The following is a 22,275-nucleotide window of genomic DNA, read 5'->3' on the forward strand; positions in this document are numbered from 1 at the left end:
TCACTCTTCACCGAGATCAAAACTCCAAACTGCTTACACCATCAAATCCTCTCCTAACTTGCAAACCCCTCTGAAATCCAGCCTCCCCCTCCCTACCTATACAAACAGATTTCTCATTTCTCCTAAAGTCCATACCATTGCAGTTAGGTCAGTTTCCCCATTATGTCCCCAAAATATATTCACTCATGATGCCCACTATCCACTTGAAACACTTTTCTTCCATCCTTTGCCTTTTAAAACTTTTAAGAACCAGCCCAAAACCACCTTCTCTACAATACGTTCACTGAGTACCACTCAGCTCACATCCCCTTCTGGCTACCACCATACCTGTCTCCAACCCTTCACAGGACAAACTTTCCAATAAGTTGTCTATTCTTGTTGGCTCCATCTTCTTAGCAACTATTTACTCAACTCACTCCTGTCTGGCTTCTCTCCTTACCACTCCAAGACAGCCAAGATCACCAATAACATCTCCACATCACCAAACCCAAAGGACGCTTTTTACTATTCACTTGACAATTCAGAAGCATTGGTAACCATTCCCTCCTTAATAATTTTTCAATTCTTATCTTTCATAGAACAACATTCCCATTTCTCTGGACACTCCTCCATTTCCTTTGCAGGCTCAACATTCTTTATCCAGTGAGTCTGTATTAGAGTTCCTCCATGTCAGTTCCTCTTCTACTTTCACCTATCTCCATAAATTCAGGAACTCATAATTTTGTATCTCCAAACCAGACCTCTTCTACAAACTCTAGATCTTGATATCTAAGTTGATCTCTCTTCTTAGATACCTTAAATATACCTCAGTAGAACATGTCTATGACCTTTCATTCCCCTAAATCATGTGCTTTTCCAGGGTTTCTTATCTTAAAGAATGAGATCACCATCCACGTAGCTATGTAAGCCAGAAATTTGGGAACAAACTTTCAACATCCTTCTCATAACCCTTATATCTAATCCATTACCAAATCTTATTGATTTTTGTCTCCTAACAGTCTTTCAAATCTCTCCATTTCTCTGGATCCTCACCATAATCTCCCAACTCCAAGCTTCCATTGTCTCTCCCTTAGAGTATTCCAAGAGCTATCTAATTGTTTACTCCCATCTTTCATGGGATTCCTTCAATGGACTGTCCACATTGAAGCCAGACAGGTGTTTTCAAAATTCAGATTGAATCATGTGCCCTCCCTGCTTTAACACTCGTCAATATGTTATCATGACTTTCAGAATGCCCAAATTCTTTCCATGGCCTATAATGACTTCAAAGTCTGTCAAACCTTGTCTCTCACCATTCTGCCCCTTGCTCTGAGTACCATAGCCACACTGCTTTTTCTTATATCCTTGTAAGCTTCAAGTTCTCTCCCACTGTAGAACCTTTTAACTTGTCATTCCCTCTGCCTAAACACCATTCCTTACCCTTCTCATCTAGTTGACACCTACATTTATCTAGATCTTAACTCAATTGTCATAATCTCAGCAGCTTTCTTTCCCTGACCTTCTGGCCAGGTCATCCCTAATAATTTTAGACATAATGTACCTCTTCCTCACAGCCCTTATCACAGTTGCAATTTTATACCTATTTGTGTCATGATATGATTAATGCATATCTGCCTGTTGGGCTATAAGCTCTCTGAGGACAGAGCCTGTGTCTGTTTTGCTCACATTTGATCCACCATTACCTAACACAGTGCCTGGCACATGGTATAGGCTTGGATATTGGTTGACTATATCAATAAATAAATGAATTAATATATTCTTTCAGAGATCTCTCTTTATACCAATACTCTTTATACCAATGTATCCAATGTATACCAATGTATCACAAAATTTAGTATGTAATACCTCTCTAAATACTTCATATATGCTATTTTTATCTTTTCAAATGGATTATATAGTCCTCAGGATTATAAATTTTATGCCTACTGTGCATATAAGAATTGTAATATAGTAATTACTTTTTGATTGAAGGAATTGCCAGTATTCCAGGAAAGAGAATCCCACAGTCCTAAAAAAGAAGGACTATAAATATTAAAGGGCCTGCTGAGGGAGACCTTCTTTCCTCAGAAACTGTCCAAACTTGTGTTTTTCAAACTTTTTCTAGTTGAAGCTTAGTGATTCAATGTATGCTTACACACAAGCACACACGTATACACACAACTGAAAAAATTTCTCAGACAACATTTTCTACATGAGACGTTCTCTATTTCTATTCTGTTCCAATTTTTAGTATGCTGGTCAATATCCATTAAATTGATTTACACTCTAATAAAGGGTTATATCTTATGATTTTAAAAACACGCTTTAAACTATCCTCAAAGGCCTTGCAGACCTCCTTCTCTCATAAACAGACTTGTTTTCAAGACATTTATTAGAATTTGGATGAAGAGCTCTAACTGTTCCTAGTTAACTCTGCTATTAAAAATATTAGCCTGCCCCCGTCATAGCATTTTCAATAGCTCTACAGTGGAAAAATTAAGATTCCAGCTCAGCGGAGTCCAGTTATCACTATTCATTTGCTGTTGACATAGTATTTCATTCATACCCTAGTAATTCTATGTAATAACAAAATTAACAACAGAAGCAACCATTAGCAGAGCCCCTACTCGGTGCTGGGCATTGGACCAGATGTCACACATGTTATCTCTCATGTGGAAAGGGACTCTGTTCCTCAATGACTCAGAGACTCACCGAGGCCCGAACCCCCAAGAGGTCTGAAGCAGCACTCCAAACACAGGTTCCCTGAATTCTAATTCTTGACTGAGACACTTGCAAATTCAAACTTTTTCTAGGGGGAATTGTGTCTCTTTTTTTGCTTTAGATGAAAAAGTAGGAAGACTAGGAATGAAGGTGAGTACAAAAGCAACTCACTGCAGGGAGGACTAATTCTCATATTGGCTGGAGGCAGAGCTGTTTAAGGAAAAGAACACCGAAGTTGGAATCAAAAGTGAGCTGTTGAGATGTTGCCTTTCCTTAATCCCATTTTTCAAAACATATACTTGATCTTAACCAATAACATAGAATATGGACAATTCAGATATTTGCCAGGTACATACTAGAGTATTTGCCTGTGTATTCAATCAGACCTAGCAATTTAGAAAGTTTTTGAAAACCAACTTAGAGTTTAAAAAAATAGTCTAGGAAATATACTCTCCATTCACCTTTAGGCTTCAAGTTTGCGTCCATTAATTTAGGCCATCAGAGAGTGAAGTAACAGGACTGATGTGCTCACCAGTCCCCACCTCGAGCTCTTAATGATTGCACATTAACAATATGTTCTCTAGGTTTAGGAGGACAGACGTAAGAACTGCTTCTCTCATTTCTGAATGTTTTATAAAACCATAGTCGAGAAAATTAGCCACAGCCGCATAAGTGCTAGGTCCTTCATAAAACAAGTCATCGACTGGTAAATATTCATAACAATCAAATTACCACAAAGAGCCCTGTCCCCAAATCTGCCAGAACTTGGATCTCGTCTCAACACTACCAAAGAAGCTACTGTGGAAAACGTGGGGAGCTTTGACTAGGTTATTGGTTTCCTCAAACACAAACTGGAGACAGCGATACCCTACCACGCTGGGCAGTTTGCGCAGATTAAATAGAGTAATGTGAGCAAAATCTTTATAAACTAACTATTGGAGCAAAAAGGCTTTATAAACTATTACTGTTATTGTTTACTATGTACAAGATTCTTTTACACCTGTATCATATATGCAGAGACAGCTTTCTATGTGTGAGTTCTGTGTGTGTGTATGAGCTAAGAACTTAGAAAAAATAACTTTTTAAACATTGACCCCGCAAACTAAAATCTGCAAAATTATACTGAAAGCTAAACTAGAAAATAAAATATTAGGAGGAAGGAGGGAAGAAAGCAGAAGGGGAGACAAATTTTTTTTAATGTTAAAGGCTAAATTAGATGGAAATTGCTAAATATTAAATAGACTGCCCAAGAGCAGAGCTTCTTTTGGAAATTTGTCCACTTGTTAGTTGAAACACAATATGTGTATATGAAATATTCATACAGCAGTTCCATTTCCCTGTAGTCGGGAAAATTATTGTTTCAGTGAATGTGAAATCTGGTATTATTAACAAATATTAAGAATAGGACAGCAAATTAATTAAAATCGCCTCCCAGAAAATTTTAATTTTCTTTGGCTTTAAAACACGGTGAAGAAAAGCAATCTGGCTACCGAGGGGCAACTTCTCTGCAAAGGAGATAAGTTGCTAATGTAGAAAATGAGACCAGTTCAGAAGAGTTGGAAACACAAAGCCTTTAAAGAAATTGCCCAGAATTCTGAGTGACCGTCACTGTCCTCATTGTCATGGACTGAATGCTTGTGTCCTCCCAAAATTCTTATGTTGAAACCCTACCCCTCATGTGACAGTATTAGGAGGTAGGACCTTTGGGATGTGGTTAGAATTTGATGAGGTCTTGAGGGTGGAGGCCCTCAGGAATAGAATTAGCGCCCTTACAGGAATCACGAGAGAGCTTGCTTCCTCTGCCCTGCTCTCTGTCATGTGAGGATACAATGAGAACGAGTACTCTGCAACCAGGAAGAAGGTTCTCACCAGAACCTGACGTGCTGGCACCCTGATCTCAGACTTCTAGCCAGCAAGACTGTGAGAAATAAATTTCTGTTTATTAAATAAATAAGCTGCCTAATTTGTGATATTTTGTTATAGCAGCCCAAATACACTAAGACATTCATCAACCAATCTTAGGGAAACCAGTTCTGATTTGTCTTCATAGCTCTCAGCACCCTGAGAGCCATGAATTCTAGAAAATGGAAACTTCCTGGGGATCTGGACTGTCTCAGTCCTTAAAGATGTTTACAAACATTTCGTGTCCAAATGGGTCAAATATACAACATGTTCCTGCATGCGGGGCCTAAGAATTGGGTCCTTATCCCTACCAGGTGATAGTAGTCCAGGACAACATTTCAGAAGCTATAATTCCAGATATGAGCAGATTCCTGAATGATCTCTGCAAGAGACCAAGCTTGAAAACATCTCATTATGTTCTTTCAAGACCACTCAGGATCCTTTCAGAGATGGATGTGTAATACAACAAACACTTTTTCCTCGAGGGTTAAAAGGTCAAAAACTAAATCGTAGGCCCTTAGTTCAAAATGGCCCAACTAGGATCATTATGAGTGTTTCTGATTTTGACTGCACATTCGATTGGGATGGAGGTTGAGGAGCATCGGAGGGGGCCACAGGAGTTACTCACTCCAGGCCCCACCTCTCAATGAGTCTGTTTTAAGGGGTCTGGAGGGAGTTCCAGGCATTAGTATTTGTTTTGACATCTCAGGTGGTTCTAAAGTACCTCCAGGGTGGAGAAGTACAAATCTACTGCAGTAATTCCTAAAGACTGGAGCTGCAATAGAATCTTGTCATAAGTGTCAAAAATACAGATTGCTAAATTCTAATGCAGACAGACTGAATTGACACCCTCGGTATGGAACACAAATGCGGCCACAGAGGTAAGTCATGCTCAGCCAGATTTGGGAAACTTTGATCTTGCTACTCAAAGTGTAGACCAGTATCACCTGGGAGTTTATTAGCAATGCAGAATCTGGGACCCACCCAGACCTGATGAATCAGAACCTGCATTTTAACAAGATTATTTGGTGCTTCCCCAAACTCATGAAGGCACTGATCTTGTGCATCCTTTCCTTCCTTTTATGGATGGGAAAGCAGGCCAGGAAAGTTAGACTCAGCTAATGGAAGAAAAGAGCGTCTGGTCAGGGAAAAAGACAGAACCAGGCCTCACCGTCCAAGACTTTCTATTCTATAACACTATATTTCTGAACTGCTGTCTAAGCTTTAGCTTTGTTTTCATGTAAAGGATGCACTTCCTCTTTATAGTGCTATTTCTTCAGACAATAGGAAATTTGTCAATTTAATACCACTACATATTAATCTCATTCCTAAAGGAGACCAGATACAAACCATGAGGTCAATAATCCTGGTTAATAGAAATTTCTGGAAGAAGAAAGGTTATATTCAGTCAATGAAAACAATATAAAAGCATGTGAGATGTTCCTTCCCTTTCTACAGCAATTCCAGGAAAAGAATGTTTTCCTCTGAGCTACTCCAACATTACCTGTATCTAGCATGATTAGATAGTTTTTCGGTTTTCTTGTTTTGTTTCGTTTTTATGAAAACTATACCGTTCTCTGATCCAGAAATTGCATGGACATTAACAACGGTGGAACACCTTCTTTTGGAGTTAAACCTTTCTCTCTCTCCCCCTCCCTCTCCTTATCAACTCTTTTAATGCAGAGTATCCTGGAAAGACATATTTAAGAGCACTAGCACAAAGAAGTTTTCAGATATTTTAAGAAGTGCTAAGACACACAAAAGAATTCTAGAACACTGAGGAAGAGAGAAGATGGAGTGGAGGCGAGAAGGGAAAGAGCTTCACAAAAAGAAGCCAGAAACACTGAATATAAAACACTTTCACTAATTTATAGTTTATCCAAGGTCTAGGGTTGCTTCTGTGGAAAGTCAAACCAGATTTTTGCTCTGATTGTATTCGTTTAGTCCTAACTTTGGAGAAGCGCACCTCCCACAAATCATCACTCTTATTCTGAAAGCCCTAAAATGCTGGCACAGAGCTTCTCCAGCAGAGGTGAAGGGCAGGTGGAAACCCAGAAACCTGCTAAGGGGTATTTCAATTTGCTCTCCGGGGTTGCCATGAGGAGGAACTTGAGTGCCCGTGCTCACAGCTCCACGTATTACCCGACCCTCCACAATCGTCTAATTCAAAGAGCTGAGGAACACACATTCCAAAAACCAGTGACCAAGAAGGGAAATTTGAAGCTTCAAAGTAACACAATAAAATCCATGTCACAATCATTAATGTTTTCTAAAAGAGAAAATGCTGATTGTCAAATATTCATTACAAAGTTAGGTTTTGGTTTGATTTGGAAATTTCCTTTGTTTCTCATGTGAATCAGCCTCTTATTAAAATCTGAAGCTAGATGTTTCTAATCCACAAGAAGTCACCTCTGTACACAGTCACACTGAGTGAAGCTCCCTTTGGCTGCATTCTTCTTAAAATGAAAAGGGAGCTCAACGACAAAGTGACAGTGAGGTGATCTCTAGAGCTTCACTCCAAACCTGGCTCTCTTCCAGTTTTCTCCATCTCAGTGAAATCTCCCCAACCTCTGTCCACACCCAGATGCTTGAGCTAAAACTCTGAAAGTCATCCTTCACAATTCTCCGTTCATGCCATCCAATTCATCACTGAAACCTAATAATTCTACCAAGAAAACATGTCAGATGCATCCATGTCTCCCCATCTCTACTGCTACCACCCCAGGGCAAGCCACCGTCATCTCTTGCCTTGACTATTGCAACAGCCTCCCACCTGGTCTCCCACTATCACTCCTCCTCCCTCCAACCCAGCTTGTTACACAACAAGCAACCCTTGCGGCCAGGAGATTTGTCCACTGCGCTTGGAATGTAATGGAAAAGCCTTACCCTGCAGAGCCGGTCCCTAACTGTCTCTCCACCCTGTTTCTCCTCTTGCTCTTTTTTTGCCCACTGCAATCCAACCACACTGGCCTTTAAGCTTAACTTAGCCACTCATTTTCTCTTTCTCTCCTTAGTATGTTTTCTTTTTGCCTGAAATATTCTTCTGTCCACTTATCATTTACCTCTTACTTTATGTCTCAATTTAACACTACTTCCTTACAAAGGCCTTCCCTGACAGCATCTCCCAATCGAAAATGGTCCCTGTTACACTTGATCACAGCGCCCTCCCCTTTTCCTTCAAAATGCTTACCACAATTTGTAATTATATATTTGATGCGGGTTTGTTGAATGCCTGTCTCCCCTACCAGATTCCAAGTTCCATGAGGTCAGGGAGCATGTCTGTTTGTTCATCACTCTACTCCCACAAAAGTTTGCTGAAAGATCAAACCAAATATAAAAATTCTGATTCCCATTTAAAGTCATACAGTCAATAAATAATTATTAGAGCAATGCTAGATATTGTCAAGGATGTAGATAAGGATCATGCTAGGTATTTTTCTTCAAAAAAACTGACAATTCTGTTTAAAAAAATTAGATGTTCCCAAGCAGATTTCCCCACACTCCAGAAACTTGTAAATTTAAATAATGGAGCATATATTATTTTTTCAACTTGTCTTCTGGGTGAGTGATATCTATAGATCTATTTAAGTTTTGTACAACAGAAACAGCAGAACAATCCCTGAAGCACATACAGCACATTTTATTTGGGTTAAACAAAATTTTGGAACAGATGGCTAAACAGAAGCATACATAATTTATATGTCATGCCCACATCCACAAGGCTGATTTCTGGAAGGTGCTTTGCCCACTTCTACTATATCAATAACAGAATATAAGGTGGTATCTTTCGTGTCCTTACAAACACACCTTTATCATATAGCTCTGTAGCAATGATTTATATGTGTCTCTGTGTGTATGTCTGTGTATGTGTCTGTAGACACATACACTTTGTACCTTCCACAATGAGACTAATTATTACATAGTATTATTGGCAACATTAAGCAGACCATCACTGTGGGAGTTTGAAATATGCAAAAAATATCTGTTAATTTATTCAAACTTGTTCAGCTGTCATCAAAGATAAAAATATGCCTCCACTTTTCATCTCCTTCAAGATCAAAGGTACATTTTTAAGTTTCCGTGTTTCTTTGATGGCATTAACTTCATCATTTTTCCATCTAGCCAAAGTGGTTCAGAATGCATGGGATACTTTAACATATATTTCTGAAATTCTAATGGTGAGAATAACAGCAATTTTGTTAGAAAGAGTTTCTCCACACACACAAAAAAGAATGTTCAACAAGTCAAAGTTTCTACTTTCAATGGTTGGAGTTCTGTTCACTAGAAGATGGATTTCTAAAAAGTATACTGGTCAGAATCATTAGAAGCAAAATGTAATTGCAATAATGGCCCATATCACTCACAATCTCATAATACAACAGAAAACCTTCACTCCGATATACAGAATGACAAATTTTTACTGGATTTTATTACAATGAAATTTCTTAAAATACCTAAAGCCATAAGACATTCGCTAGTTATATAATCTTGGATAAAAGCTAAATCAGTCAAGATGGGTTTATCGGGGGGGAAAGAATTACATATTTAATGTTTAAGCATAATTTTTCAATCCAGCAAATAAACAAACCTTGTTTTTGAAAATGAAATGCATCTGTTCTGAAGGGATTATGTATTTTCTTTGAAGTTAACCTTTCAAGGCAATGAAACACTAACGGCAAGATAACTAATGAAGAATTGCGACTAAAAGACTAGTCTAAGCCATACACCTGGTAGAAAAACAGAAGTGAGGTCTTGTTGAATGCATTTACAATCCAATTAATTTCCTAAAGCTTTGTCCTTTTTTTATTATTATTTCTACCATCTATGCAATAAGAGCCAATCATTCAAGGAGAAGATACGGATCCCAAATTCAATTCATTTGTCTCCTTTGGCCAGATTTCACTGGCCAGTTATAAAAAGAGGCTGACATTTCTGCCTTCTTCTTCAGCTTCTCCAAGCACTGCCAGTTACTCAGGTAAAGAGAACTGATTTTCTTTGGCTCTAAGTAGTAGTTTTTTTGTTGAAGGGAGGAGAGATGTTTTTGTTTGCTTGTTTTTGGTTTTGTTTTTTCTCCAAATAAGTCAGTCCTTGGTAAAGTGAATCCAAATCCTTTTAAGCCCAGATCCCCTAGTTTATGACTTAGGAAAGTCTCACTATTTAATACTTCGCTTTCTTTAGGTTAACAAAAAGAAAATCTCCCCTACCTTACCTTCTCTAGAGAAAATAGGAAAAGGTGAATATTTATTAAGCCCGTACTATGACGAGGCACAGGGCAAGAACTACATTTGTGGCTTTGCTTAGTCTTTCCAGCAGCCCTACAAGGTGGTTATTATAATCCTGGAGTCCCAGTGTGTCGCCATGGCTAAGGGCTAGAGCCAGGACCGGAATCTGTGTCATCAAGGTGAAAACGCCTTTGCTCTGTTGAGAGGAGTGTTCTCTGAGCCTTGGACATACCCCCAGAGTCCCAGAAAGATCACCAGTTACCTCGACCATGATTGCTCTAGTAGAGAGAGAGGCTGCTTTAGGAATGAGTAAGGAGAATGTATCACACCTTTCATGCCTCATGCTCAGGGGAGATATTTTGTTTCTGAGCCCAGTTAACGAGGCAATGCTTTCTTTCGACCTGTAATTCTCTCTTTGGCACATCATATTTCTATCCACTGGCTGCATCTAATGTCAGTCATGGACATGTCTCATGCCCTGAGATGAGTCAATATAGCAAACAGGCATGAATTCACATACTCTACACACAGCACTTATAGAGAGTACAAAAGGAGTACATGGCGAAATTCTTACCCCTAAGGATTCGTAATCTGGTTAGGAAGTAAGACTGATATTATACTGAGTGGGAAGGCAAAGATGACTCTAAGATTTCTAGACTAAAAGGCTAAAATATTAAAGACACCATTGAAGAAATGGGAAAATATCAAAGAAATTAAGCCTGTTTGAAGCCAAAACCAACGATAAATTCAATCCTGGCCAGGGTGAGTTTTAGATGACTTGTGAGAAGTACAAGAAGAGAAGTTCTACAGGACACTGTAAACAGGGGACTGGAACGCAGAGAGGACAAAGTTTAAATTATGACAGAGGAAGCTTGCTCTGAAAAGGAGGGTGAAGAAGTCAGAAAGACAGTTGAAGGTTGAACCTGGATGATAAACATTCTTCAGGAGGGGGGAGAGGAGGAGAAGGGAAAGGAAAGAAGGCGAGGAGAGGAGAAAGAGAATAGAAAAGAAATACAGAGGGACTAGAAAGAGAATCCAGGAAAAAAGGCAGGAGAAAGTGCAAAGTCATGAAAACCAAAAGATGAACATGTGTCTGGAGAGGGCAGGGAGCATAGTCTCAAATCCTGCAAAGCCAGAAAAATATGGACAAAGAAAAGGCCTTTGGATTCACAAGAAGAATGCTCACTTGTAACCCTTCTGGGAAGTTTCAACATTAGGGTATAGACAGAAACCTGCTGAAAAGCAGTGCAGGAGGAAATGGTGACCAAGAATTAAAGGCATCAACTACAAACGGTCCATTCAAAAGATTTAAACATCCAAATGATAATAATAACTAACAGCACTGATACTGATATGGTGCTTGCTGTGGGGGCCAGACACTGTTCTCATCACTTTGCACATATTACCTCATTTAATCCTCACCCCAACACCACAAGCTAGGTACTATTATTACTTGTATTTTATAGAGAAGAAGATGAGGTACAGATAAGTCGAGTAAGTCACAGAGCTACTAAGCTTCGAAGCCAGGACTCTAATGCAAGTCTCCAGAACCTACAGCTCCTAACCAATGTGCACACTGTCCCTCGCAGAAAAAAAGGAGGAACGTTATTTTTATCATTGTGTTCATCCTGCATCCCCAGTGCTTAGGTCATTGCCTAGCATACAGTAGGCACTCAATACATTTTTGTTGCATTCATGAATGATTAGCTAGAAAGAGCATGAGGGTCAAGCAAAAGGATGAGAGTTGTTTCTAGGGGACTTATTCTGGGACTATTTTACCCTCATTGAAGAATTCCTCTATTCTCTCAATGCTATAAATACATGAAAATAAACTCATTGTGCTTTAATTTTCCCCAAATGAAAATAAGCCAGCAGACAGAAAAGGCTTACATAAAAGATCAGGATAAAGGCTAACTTTTCCCCTCAATCCAAGCGAGTTGTTTGATTTTCAGTTAAACAGTGATCCGCAATCTCTAAAAATCCAAAATTGATTTTCCCTCTTCGGCTGGACACTGCACAGGACTGTAGGCTACTCCTCAAGGCAAAACTAGCTCCAAAGATCCTTGAACTGGTAAGGATCGAGTCCCAAGCATAAAACTTACCATCAATAACTTCTAACTGCAAAATTGGTTTTAAAAAATTTGATTAGCATCTACAGATTTTTTGAATAGTTCTTTCTTGTATAATATAGTCCAGCTTTGGGGCTGGCCCCGTGGCCAAGTAGTTAAGTTCGCGCGCTCTGCTGCAGGCGGCCCAGTGTTTCCTCACTTCGAATCCTGGGCGCGGACATGGCACTGCTCATCAAACCACGCTGAGGCAGTGTCCCACATGCCACAACTAGAAGGACCCACAACTAAGAATATACAACTATGTACCGGGGGGCTTTGGGGAGAAAAAGAAAAAAATTAAATCTTAAAATAGTGCAGCTTTTAAGCTTTTGGAGATTAGAACGAAAGAGATAGAAAGTATTTCAGCTGTATGTCAAGTTGGAATAGGAGATGAGTACGCAATCACTTCCATGCTCACCTCTCATGTTCTCATGAGTCCCATCTGATTTGCCCTATACAATGCAATTTCCAATTTCAGATATACCCATTGAGTAAATATTTTAAACTATCCAATTACTTTTACAAGCTTACTTAACAGATTTAATCAACATTGTTTTGGGGAAAATATCACTTATAGACTTGCTTAATTTAGAAGACAAAATCAGAAAGTATCTCTTCAACTAGTACTTAGTGCTTTGTGCTGTTCACAGTAGAGGATACAAAAGTATGTTTAAGGTGTGACCCATATTCTTAAGGAACTTAGTCTATGCACTAACATTCTCATGACTTCCCAGTTATATGTCATCACCACCAGAAACTGCTGTGATTGTGCACCTCAGCTCAGACCTCAAATCCCAGATCTCTCAAAATCAATAGGACTTCGTACTCAGTACCTATATTTCTCTGATGGGACCAGACCCCAAGAGAGAAAGAAATCCATTTCAATAAAATTTCAAATAGCTTTTCAACCACTTTTCCTGTCTAAATTATTTTGCTCTTTGTTTAATTTTTCTATCTTTTTCTAAGTGAAAACAATATATCACGAAACTACTATCTAGAATGTATACAAATAAATCTCTTTATCAGTAATAGTATCCACATACAGCCAAATACTAAAACAATGTCTAAACATACACTGATTTATGTGACAATGTTATCACTGCCCTCATTTGATCAAATATTTTTCTAGAATAAGCCTTTCCAATATCAACTTCTATATCATATAACATGAGAATATTTAAATGATTCTTTTTAGTCATTCCTCAATGAGAAAAGGAGTCATGCCACACATTATTAAGTTAGAGTATCTGGTGGAACATATTGAGGATTTATTTTTAGCTTTATTGAGGTATAACTGACTAAAACTGTATATATTTAAGGTATACAACTTGATTTGATGTAGGAATACACTGTGAAATGATTTACCACAATCAAGCTAATTAACATATCCATCACTTCACAGTTGTCATTTTCTTTCTTTTTTGTGTGTGTATGACAAGAACATAAGACAGGATTTTTTTTAATTCTACTCTGCTATTGGTAAAAGAAAATGTTTTATAAATGTCCATTTCTTAGAACACATTAAGACTATTTTCTTTCTCCTCAATTTCCACAACAATAATTGCCACCGGTTTTGGATTTTGACTTGTTATTCATGTTTGATTTCATGACATATCTCTTTTATTCATAAAAGTGCTGTATGGCATATTTTATTTTTTCCCATTAAAACTAGTTTTGTTCGGAACATTTCAAAGCATCTCCCAATATATGCTTTCTAACTCGACCACAGAGAAAAAAAAATCCCTAAAACCAAGATTCAAACCTGCTGATTGACAGAAAACAAAACCTCTTGAAGTAATATTATCTCCAATCATATTTTGAGGGGAGTTTAAGAAGTTTGGAGAACTTTGAAGAAGATCTGCTTCAGCTCTGTATTTTATTTTAAAATTCCAGATGTCATCAAAATACTAGAATCATGGGGCTGGCCCCGTGGCCGAGTGGTTAGGTTCGCGCGCTCTGCTGCAGGCGGCCCAGTGTTTCGTTGGTTCGAATCCTGGGCGCGGACGTGGCACTGCTCATCGGGCCACGCTGGGGCAGCGTCCCACATGCCACAACTAGAAGGACCCACAACGAAGAATATACAACTATGTACTGGGGGGCTTTGGGGAGAAAAAGGAAAAAATAAAATCTTTAAAAAAAAAAATACTAGAATCATATAATATCCCAGGTAAGTAGCTATAAATCTTTGAACCATCTTTCAATAAAATCAAAGCACTGTCATGAATTGATTCTCCTTCACCAGTTTAATATAAATTATATCAAGACATCTGGGAGAGGAAAATTTTGTTGAAATAGAAAATATGTATTCATCCTTGCAGCATATTATTTATAGGCCTTTTCCTGCAAAATTTTATATTTCATATATATTACCACCACCCTGAAATGATTTATTACAATAGAATTTTGTTCACCTGCTAAAGTAAATGTTCTACTAGTCTAAAATTTATTTAAATTTATTCACTTACATAAACTTTTTTATTAATATCCCATTCATTTAGTCACAAAATATTGGTTACCATCAACTAAAATGAAACTGCAATAATTAAAAGAAATAACTTTCTTCATTTCACTCTCCTATACGTCTTATATTTTAGACATTTTCTGCCAAGAGTAACAACTACCTACCTTGATTTTAACCTCCAATCAGACTTGAGGAAAAAAGAAAGAAAACGAAAAAGAAGGATATTAACTACTTGGCTCACCCGTGACAGAACCTATAGCGACCTCTTGTGGTAAATACTATCTACAGAGCTTTGGAGAACAATACAACCTTTTCTCATGCTAGACATTGGAGAATGTGGAAGCCTTGTTCCTCCATGCTAGCAAACAGCAGTTATTAACAATGAAGGTAAAAGATAAATATTGACTAAACTAAAGGATTCTTTTTTTTGGAAATCTACTCAGTCACTGTTAATTAAAATAAGCATAGCTGTTTTCTTCTATTTCAAAAAAATGTGTCTTACGTGGTTCTTTTAGTAAGGCAGTTAAAAGATGGCTAGGTACATGGATTTCTCCACATCTTCCTTCTGGAATCAAGCAAAAGACAGACAGAGGGCAATTTCTAGTGAAGACAAGAGTGTTTCTCTAGTCAGCAAAGACCTGCATTCATTGTGTAACGCAGTGTGGGCTCTAAAGCAAGAGACAGCCTCGGGCTTATTTATAAATATAGTTTAGGAAGTGGTCAGTGTAATTTCAACCTCCATGATACTTTAAAAGTAAAAGTGATACATTATGAGACCTGGGTAAACCAATGTTTCAAAAACACTATGTGGTTTTATCAACATTTCCTAAATAGCGGTTTAGATGTTAAAGAAAATCTTTCAAGAAAAAAATATCAAGAACTTAATACCAAAAAAATCCATTTGTTTCTCACCATTTCTTTTCAAGTGAATGACACTTAAAAGTTATTATTCCTTTCCTTTTTTGTTTTTAAATCACTAATTGTCTATTTCCTCTCTTATGGGTTCTCTTTTAAGATCTCAGTTTTTACGAATATTAATTACAGCACAAAAATCATTTTGGATTTTCCTATTAGAAAGAGATGACAGAGTAAAGAAAGTATTAGTGCAGCCTCGGTAGCACAAGCAAAATGGGAAAACGAGCATATTGAGCTTCTTCTCTTGAAATGTAAGTGGTTCATGAAATACTACCTTTTCTGTTTTCTTCTTTCCTGAGCCCCTTTTTTCTCTAAATAGAAAAACATTCCTAGTAATGTTTAAAATATTAAGGAACAATAATTAAATTCTAATAAAAAGACATTATTTTTGTACTTACAACTTTTCAAAATGGCAGCATAGTTTACTGTCACCCAAACTAACCGTTTCTGCCTATTTGTTAAGGAATCAAAGACAAGATATGAATAAAATGTGCTGCCCAAAGACATAATCAGAATGGAGGCCTTGGAAATGTTTTGGGTTTTTTTTAATCTAAAATTCCACCTAAAAGTCTTAAAAACTGTTGGTTTCTTTTAGGCACTTACCCTCTACCCACAAATCTACTGCTCCCTGCAGCCCAGTATATATTGATGAATAGCTTGCATAAATAATCGAAATTCAAATTAAGGGAAGATAGCCTAATAATGTTCCTCACATAGATTCAGTCAATAAGCACTTGCTGCGGGTGGGGGTTGCTATGAGACACTGCCCACATGTAATGAACTCACCAAAATGTTCCAAAACTTTCCCTTCCTAGCAACTTTGATTTTGATCAAACTAGCCAAAAATTTACCTAAACCTTCCTATTGCATTTATACTTTTGACGTTTTACAACTTCTTGGAGTAATAATGTTCTTTCTATATCTACTAAGATCACTTGTTAAGAATTATTGTAATTCCTTTTATTTTTCTAAAAATGGTCTTGTCTTTTATCTTAAAACTAAAGAGAGGAATTCCCTACTTCTACTATGCGGGGATTTGGCTATAAACTATGTTTGTATCCATCCTACTCAATGGCCCTCGTTATTTTATTTTATAGACTTTGAATCACCAGTAACAATTTGAAATGCTTTCCCATAACAGACTGAGTCAACTAAATAAGGAGAATAAAAATCCAATCTCAAGGGTGTAAAATAACAGCAAATAGATACCAGCGCTGGAGCCTGTGATTCTGGGAAATTGCAACAGAGGAGCCTGGAACTTTACTAGGAAATCCTCAGGTCTAAAAGCTATGCCCAAATATACCACACTTCTTGCCCCTTTGTCGTGCATCATCAAGAAGACCTCTGATGGATTTCTAACTGGCTGAGATTTCAGTTCATTAGCGATATCCATGGACAAATACACGCCTGATGTTTTCTCTGTGTCCATGTCCCTTTCATATCTAATCTCTCTCTCTCTCTCTCTTTCTCTTTCTGTGTGTGTGTGCGTGTTTCTGTTGCTTTCAACATCTCTCTTTTCCTCTTTGGGTGTGAAAGAGAGAGAAAGGGTTTTCTTCCTCCACATTTGTCTTTGGGCCTGGGCACATGCCCATCTGTGTGTTTATCTGTGTGCATCTCTCTATGTATATATTTCTATGTTCATCTGACTCTTACTATGGATCTGATCTTTTTATAAGGAGGAAATGATGTTGTATCAGAAAGAGAAGTATTTCATGGGGTAAAAGTAAACAGATAATCCCAGCCTCTGCTCCCTCAATTTTTAAATATGTTGTGAGAGCTGCCTCCTTTTCTTTCTTTTTCCACTAAAGCTCTTCCAACACTTCACTTCCAATGTTGTTGTTAGTGAATAATGAAATCTTCAGTGTGATGAACCCAAGCCATCTATGAGAATCCTGAAGGGAATTTCCTGTTTAGTCTCAATTAAACAATTTCTCAGATTGAATTTTTCTACCTCTGCCAAATCATATAGAAATGGCAACAACTGTGGGATACTCCCACATGAATGTGTGGACCAATTTAACACTGGAATTCTCAATTTCCGAGGTTCTTCCTGTAAAAGGGGCGATGAGACTGTCAGTATTTGTTATGTGCACATGCGCATATACTTACCCCAAGTATCTAATACATTTCAAACAAAGCTCAGAGGTTTTGAGTAGTGGTATTAAAAGTTAGCCACAAGCAATTAGAGGTGGTATTTAAAATGCCAAAACAGATAAATTTTCATTCGCACTTGATGTTCTCTACAGAAAGAAACATTAAGCCAATAAAACAATTATGAGCGTGAAGAGTAAAAAAGATAAAACACTCATTAATTTGGATAGTAAATACAAAATGGAGGCAACAGAAGCAGATATTTCTAAGCCACATAAGGTAAATCTTAATTTCACAGTCTATCTAAAATAAAAGACATTGTAAAAACGGACTCATAGTTGCAGTCTGTGTAAGAAGTTTCAACCGAAGATGCTCTATCAGTAAACTTCAGTCAAGGAATTCACACCTTCTTTCTGGTTACCATGCAGAGCAACAGAGAGCCTATGGGCTTTATTTTTTAAGGCCTTCTCTGAAAAGTCCTCTCACAGACAAAATTGTATGAAGTCGAAATAACCCAAGAGGATGAAAAAGCTGAAATAAGGCTGATATATCTTAAACAACTGATTCCAATAATCTTTAAATTTCCCAAACTGGTTGATTTAACAGTAATATTTTCTTTGTACTCTAGGTCTTTGTGTAATACTAATACAAGGAAATAATTTATAAACATAGAAATTGCCTGCCATTATGAATTTACATTTTATATTTTCATAAAAAATCAAAAACACAGTTTAAATCACACTGGAATGGCTAAAAATATTACAGATACTTTTTAAATAACTAGCCTAGGCTTATTAGCTATTTTTTCAACCCAAAAAGTCTGCTGTAGACTTGTATAGTATCAGGCATTGACCAAGGTGGAAGAAATAAAGTCACAAGCTTCAAATTAAAACCAAATACCATGTCAGAGATTTATGAAAAATACCTTAGCATGCTTAAATATATATAGTCCCCAAGCCAGGGGAAATATTTGCAAGCCTAGTTTTAGAAAAGATCTGAATCTAAGAATTAGTATAAACTAATCTACCAATTCAGGAAAAGCATAATTATATTTAATTATTTATTATAATTTGAGTGTGCCTCTATCTTGCCCACTAGGCAGGGAGCTACTTGAGAACAGAAACGTCTTAACCATTTTTTTTATACAAAGGCCCCCAAAGAGTGTTTCTTGTGTAAGGCACCCAAACAAATATTGTTTCAATGAATGAATGAATGAACAATGAATTATGGAACTGCATAAGAGTTTTTCAATGCTTTGGTCCAAGCTCTACTGTAATCAATATGCAGAAAAGTCTTTCTGATAACTCTTCAAGCAAGGGGTCTCAAAATAAAATGACAGGCCTCTGAAGAAAAAAAACTTTAAAGGATACTTTACATATCTTGCTTATAAAATTGAAAATTACATAAGAGAATTAAAGACAAGTGGAAAATGTAAATTTCAGTAAAATACAAAGTTTATGAGGTCTTAAAATGTGAAATATGTAACCATCCCCATTCAAAATATCTTAGAGGAAATGAATGCATAAATGGATGGCATTTTAAAGACACTTTAAAGCAAGAAAACCTTAACACTAGCAGCAAGGTAGAATGGCATTTTTTTACTTCTTTCTCCAGTTACTTTTAAAGCACAGTAGCTATTGCTTCCCTTCTACATTTCTCCTGTTTAAATCAAATCAAACATATCACAGAGATTAACATAGACCAACACACAAAGAAAAAAAGGAAAGAAAGAAACTTTAAACACAAAATTTGACCATACTGATTGCCTTCCCATTTTTCAAGTATTAACTCTCTTTATTAGGCTCAGCTCCAACTACTCCCCCGCACAGGGTTCCTTTCAGCGGTGCCCATTGGACCCAAAAGCCATTCCAGAGACTTAAATCATATTAAGTAGCCACTTTCACAGCCATTCCCAACTTGAGGGAAACCCTTCTAACCGAGATTCACTCTAAGAATTTGATCATTGTCTGCAGCCTACCTGGGAAAAAATATGGGAAAAGGATGAACAAGAAAGATATCCTTCCCCAAAGCGAAACTCAACTCTATTATCCAAACGTACCTACTCCCTACCCGCTCCCCCATCGCATCCTCGGTACCAGGCTCTGGACAGGTGGGAGGGGGTGAGTACGTCTTGGGAAGGGGATGCAACTAACTTTCCTCCACCACTTCATTCCCACTCCCACCCCAAATCAGTTCCAACTAGTAACTGAAGCCACCAGGTAGGGCTGTCTGCATCCCCCTCCCCCCCAGGAGTGTGATGGGATGGGGAGGATGGGGGGCGCGCGTCGGCAGGGTGGAGGGGAGAGGGATGTTCTTAAAACTGCAACTCTTCTTACCGCTGGAGCGCCTGACGATGTTCTCCAAAAATGTGTTCTGCGGTGCCACCAGCCCTCTCTTGCCCCCCGGCATCCTGGGTCTGGAGAGCGGCGGCCAGGATCCGCGGCGGGGGAGGGGGGCAAGCAGGAAGAGAAGGCAGAGGAAGAGGAGAAGGTGGAGGAAAAGATCGAGCCGAATGAAGAGGGGGCGCGGCGGCGGCGACGGGGTCCCCTGACTGTTTCTCCAGCCGGACCCGGATGAGCAGCTCTGGGGAGGAGGACCAGGCAGTTCATGGTAGTAGCGCTCCCACGGCCGCCGCTGCCCAGACTGTGGCGGTGCCGCACACGCGGCTCGGGAACTGCAGGCTCCGCGGGGCACAGTGCGCCTGCGCCGCCCCCGCTGTCGCTGTCCCGCCGGTGCTGATGCTGAAGCTGCTGCTGAGGCTGCTGCCGCGGCGGCGGTCGCCCGGGCGCGGGCTCAGCATTTCTCCCCCTGCCCCGCGCCCCGGGGCCGGGAGAGCGGGAAGAGCCAACTCGAGACCTGTCTCCCAGTCCCTCTTAGCCCAGACCCAGACACCTTTACTGCGTCTTCTTCTCCTCCTGCCCTAGCGCACCCGTCTCGCGCAGCTGGATCACGGCTGCCCAGTCGAGCCCAACTTCTGCTGCGCTGTGCGCCTGGAGGCGGCTCCTCTCTCCCCGGAGATCGAGGCAAACGCTTGCGGTCCAATGGGGCAGTGGAGTGAACGAGGAAGTGGGAGACGCAGGCAGGATGCCAGAGAGGGCAATGGACAGGCGGAAGGGGTCACATCTCAGCTTCTCCCTTTGGGGTCCTGAGCCCCGGCTACTCCCGAGGACACGACTCCGGGGGAGAAGGTGTCGATCAGCTCCCGCTCCAGCTGAGGCTGAGCGCCGAGCAGGGACTGACAGGGCGGTGCGCTGGGACGCAGAGCAGCCACCTGACGCTGCTACCGCCCCCCTCCGGGCTTTGGCGCCCGAAGCTCAACAGAGGAGCTTTCATCACCCGCCCTACCCCACGCCCCAGAGCTCGAGCCAGATAGGGTCGGAGCGCAGAGCAGGCACGGGAAGAGCCTCTGTGCCGGGGCTGGCTCTGGCGCGCGGGGAGGCGTGCAGCCGCACAGGGGAGCTTCCCCAGGGCTGTCGAGCGCAAGAGGCGAGCCCCGCCGCGCTGCTAAGTTGCGGAAAAGGTTGCACTTAATGCGGGGAGTAGGCGAAGAGGGCGAATAATTCACACGAGAGGCGGGGAGCGCAGCTGGCAGCGTTTGCGGTGGAAACACAGTGAGGGCAGCAGGAGCGAAGCTGCGCAGGGCATGGGGCATACCGGCAGGCATGGTCCCTAACAACCCACTGTCCGCTCGGAACCGGGGACAGGAGTGGAACCCTTAGTAAACAGAGTCCAAAAGCCAGAATCTACCGCGGAGAAGGGAAAATGGCATAAGAGCGAACGGAGAGCGGAGAGGCGGAAAGAAAAGGGGGAGCTCGCGCCGCGGCACCTCCTTTTTATCTAAGACAGTGGTTCTCAAAGTGGTCCTGGACTGGCAGTGTCTCCTAAGAACTTGTTAGAAGTGCAAATTATCCGGCCCTACCCGAGAGCTAGGGAACCAGGAACTCAGGGGGTGAGGGCCGAAAATCTCTTATAACAAGCCCTCCAGGTAAATACGATGCCGGGTTGAGAAGCACCGATCTAAGGCTTTCCCTCCAGAGGCTCCACGTGGGCCTGTGAGAAAGGACGGCTGCACAAGCAGGGTCAAGGAGAGGAGACAAAAAGTGCGCTGCGGCAAGTCAGAGGCTGAGGCGAAGCGTTGAGCGGTGAAGGCAAAGGAGAGACAGAGGGGGCGGGCGTCCCCTTTTGCTGGGATCAGAATATACCAGGTAACCCCTGTTAGAAATGGTCAAGGATAGGTTGCCCGGAAGCAGCGGGACTCCCCAGGCTGGGGTCAGAGGAAACCTGCTCAGAGCTTGCTCTGGGCGGGGAGGAGGGGAGGGAAGGTGTCTGACTTCCTTTGGAACCTCCTAGATTACCCATCATTGACCTCGAGCCACGATCTCTCCAGAGCACCCAGGATAAGGACCGTTGCCTGTGGCCAAGAGACACGTAAATGCATAACCGGGATCCAAGTTTAGCTTAGGGTCATTTTTTCCCTCTCCCCTCTGAAATTTCCACCCATTCGCCCAGAGCTTGGGCAGCTGAGCAAATCCAGAAGGTTGATGTGAGGTAAAGAGGAGTTTGCTCTGCCAGGATTTCTTCCGCAAAAACTCAAGATATTTGGCGGAATAAAACTAGGCTATTCGAGCTTTCTACCCGAAGCATGCTGGTGGTGCAAGTTTATTCCCCTACAGCTAGAACGTCTTCTGAATACACCGTGGCGTCTTTAGTTAAATAATACGGGACTGCCTGTGCAGATTGGGTCCGTATGGTTACAGCCCCTCCCTGGAGTTGACCCCTGTGTGTGTATGAGGGAGGGGAACTGGAAAGCAGTCCTTAAACACACAATTGGATTTTCCCCTCTGGTGGGTCTTGTATGACCTGCGTTCATGGCGAC

General features: G+C 40.3%; 1 protein-coding gene across 1 annotated transcript in view; it reads right to left on the minus strand.

Moving 5' to 3' along the window:
- The window catches only part of KCNH5 (potassium voltage-gated channel subfamily H member 5), a 305,522-nt gene extending 284,617 nt beyond the window's left edge, over positions 1-20,905 (minus strand). Inside the window, exon 1 of the mRNA XM_008522406.2 lies at positions 19,736-20,905. Coding sequence (XP_008520628.1) covers positions 19,736-19,808 — 73 coding nt within the window. The 5' untranslated portion in view covers positions 19,809-20,905. The remainder of the gene's footprint in view (positions 1-19,735) is intronic.
- Between the last annotated feature and the right edge of the window lie 1,370 nt (positions 20,906-22,275).

The sequence above is a fragment of the Equus przewalskii genome, chromosome 25, assembly GCF_037783145.1.
Source record: "Equus przewalskii isolate Varuska chromosome 25, EquPr2, whole genome shotgun sequence".
In the NCBI taxonomy this organism is placed as follows: Eukaryota; Metazoa; Chordata; class Mammalia; order Perissodactyla; family Equidae; genus Equus; species Equus przewalskii.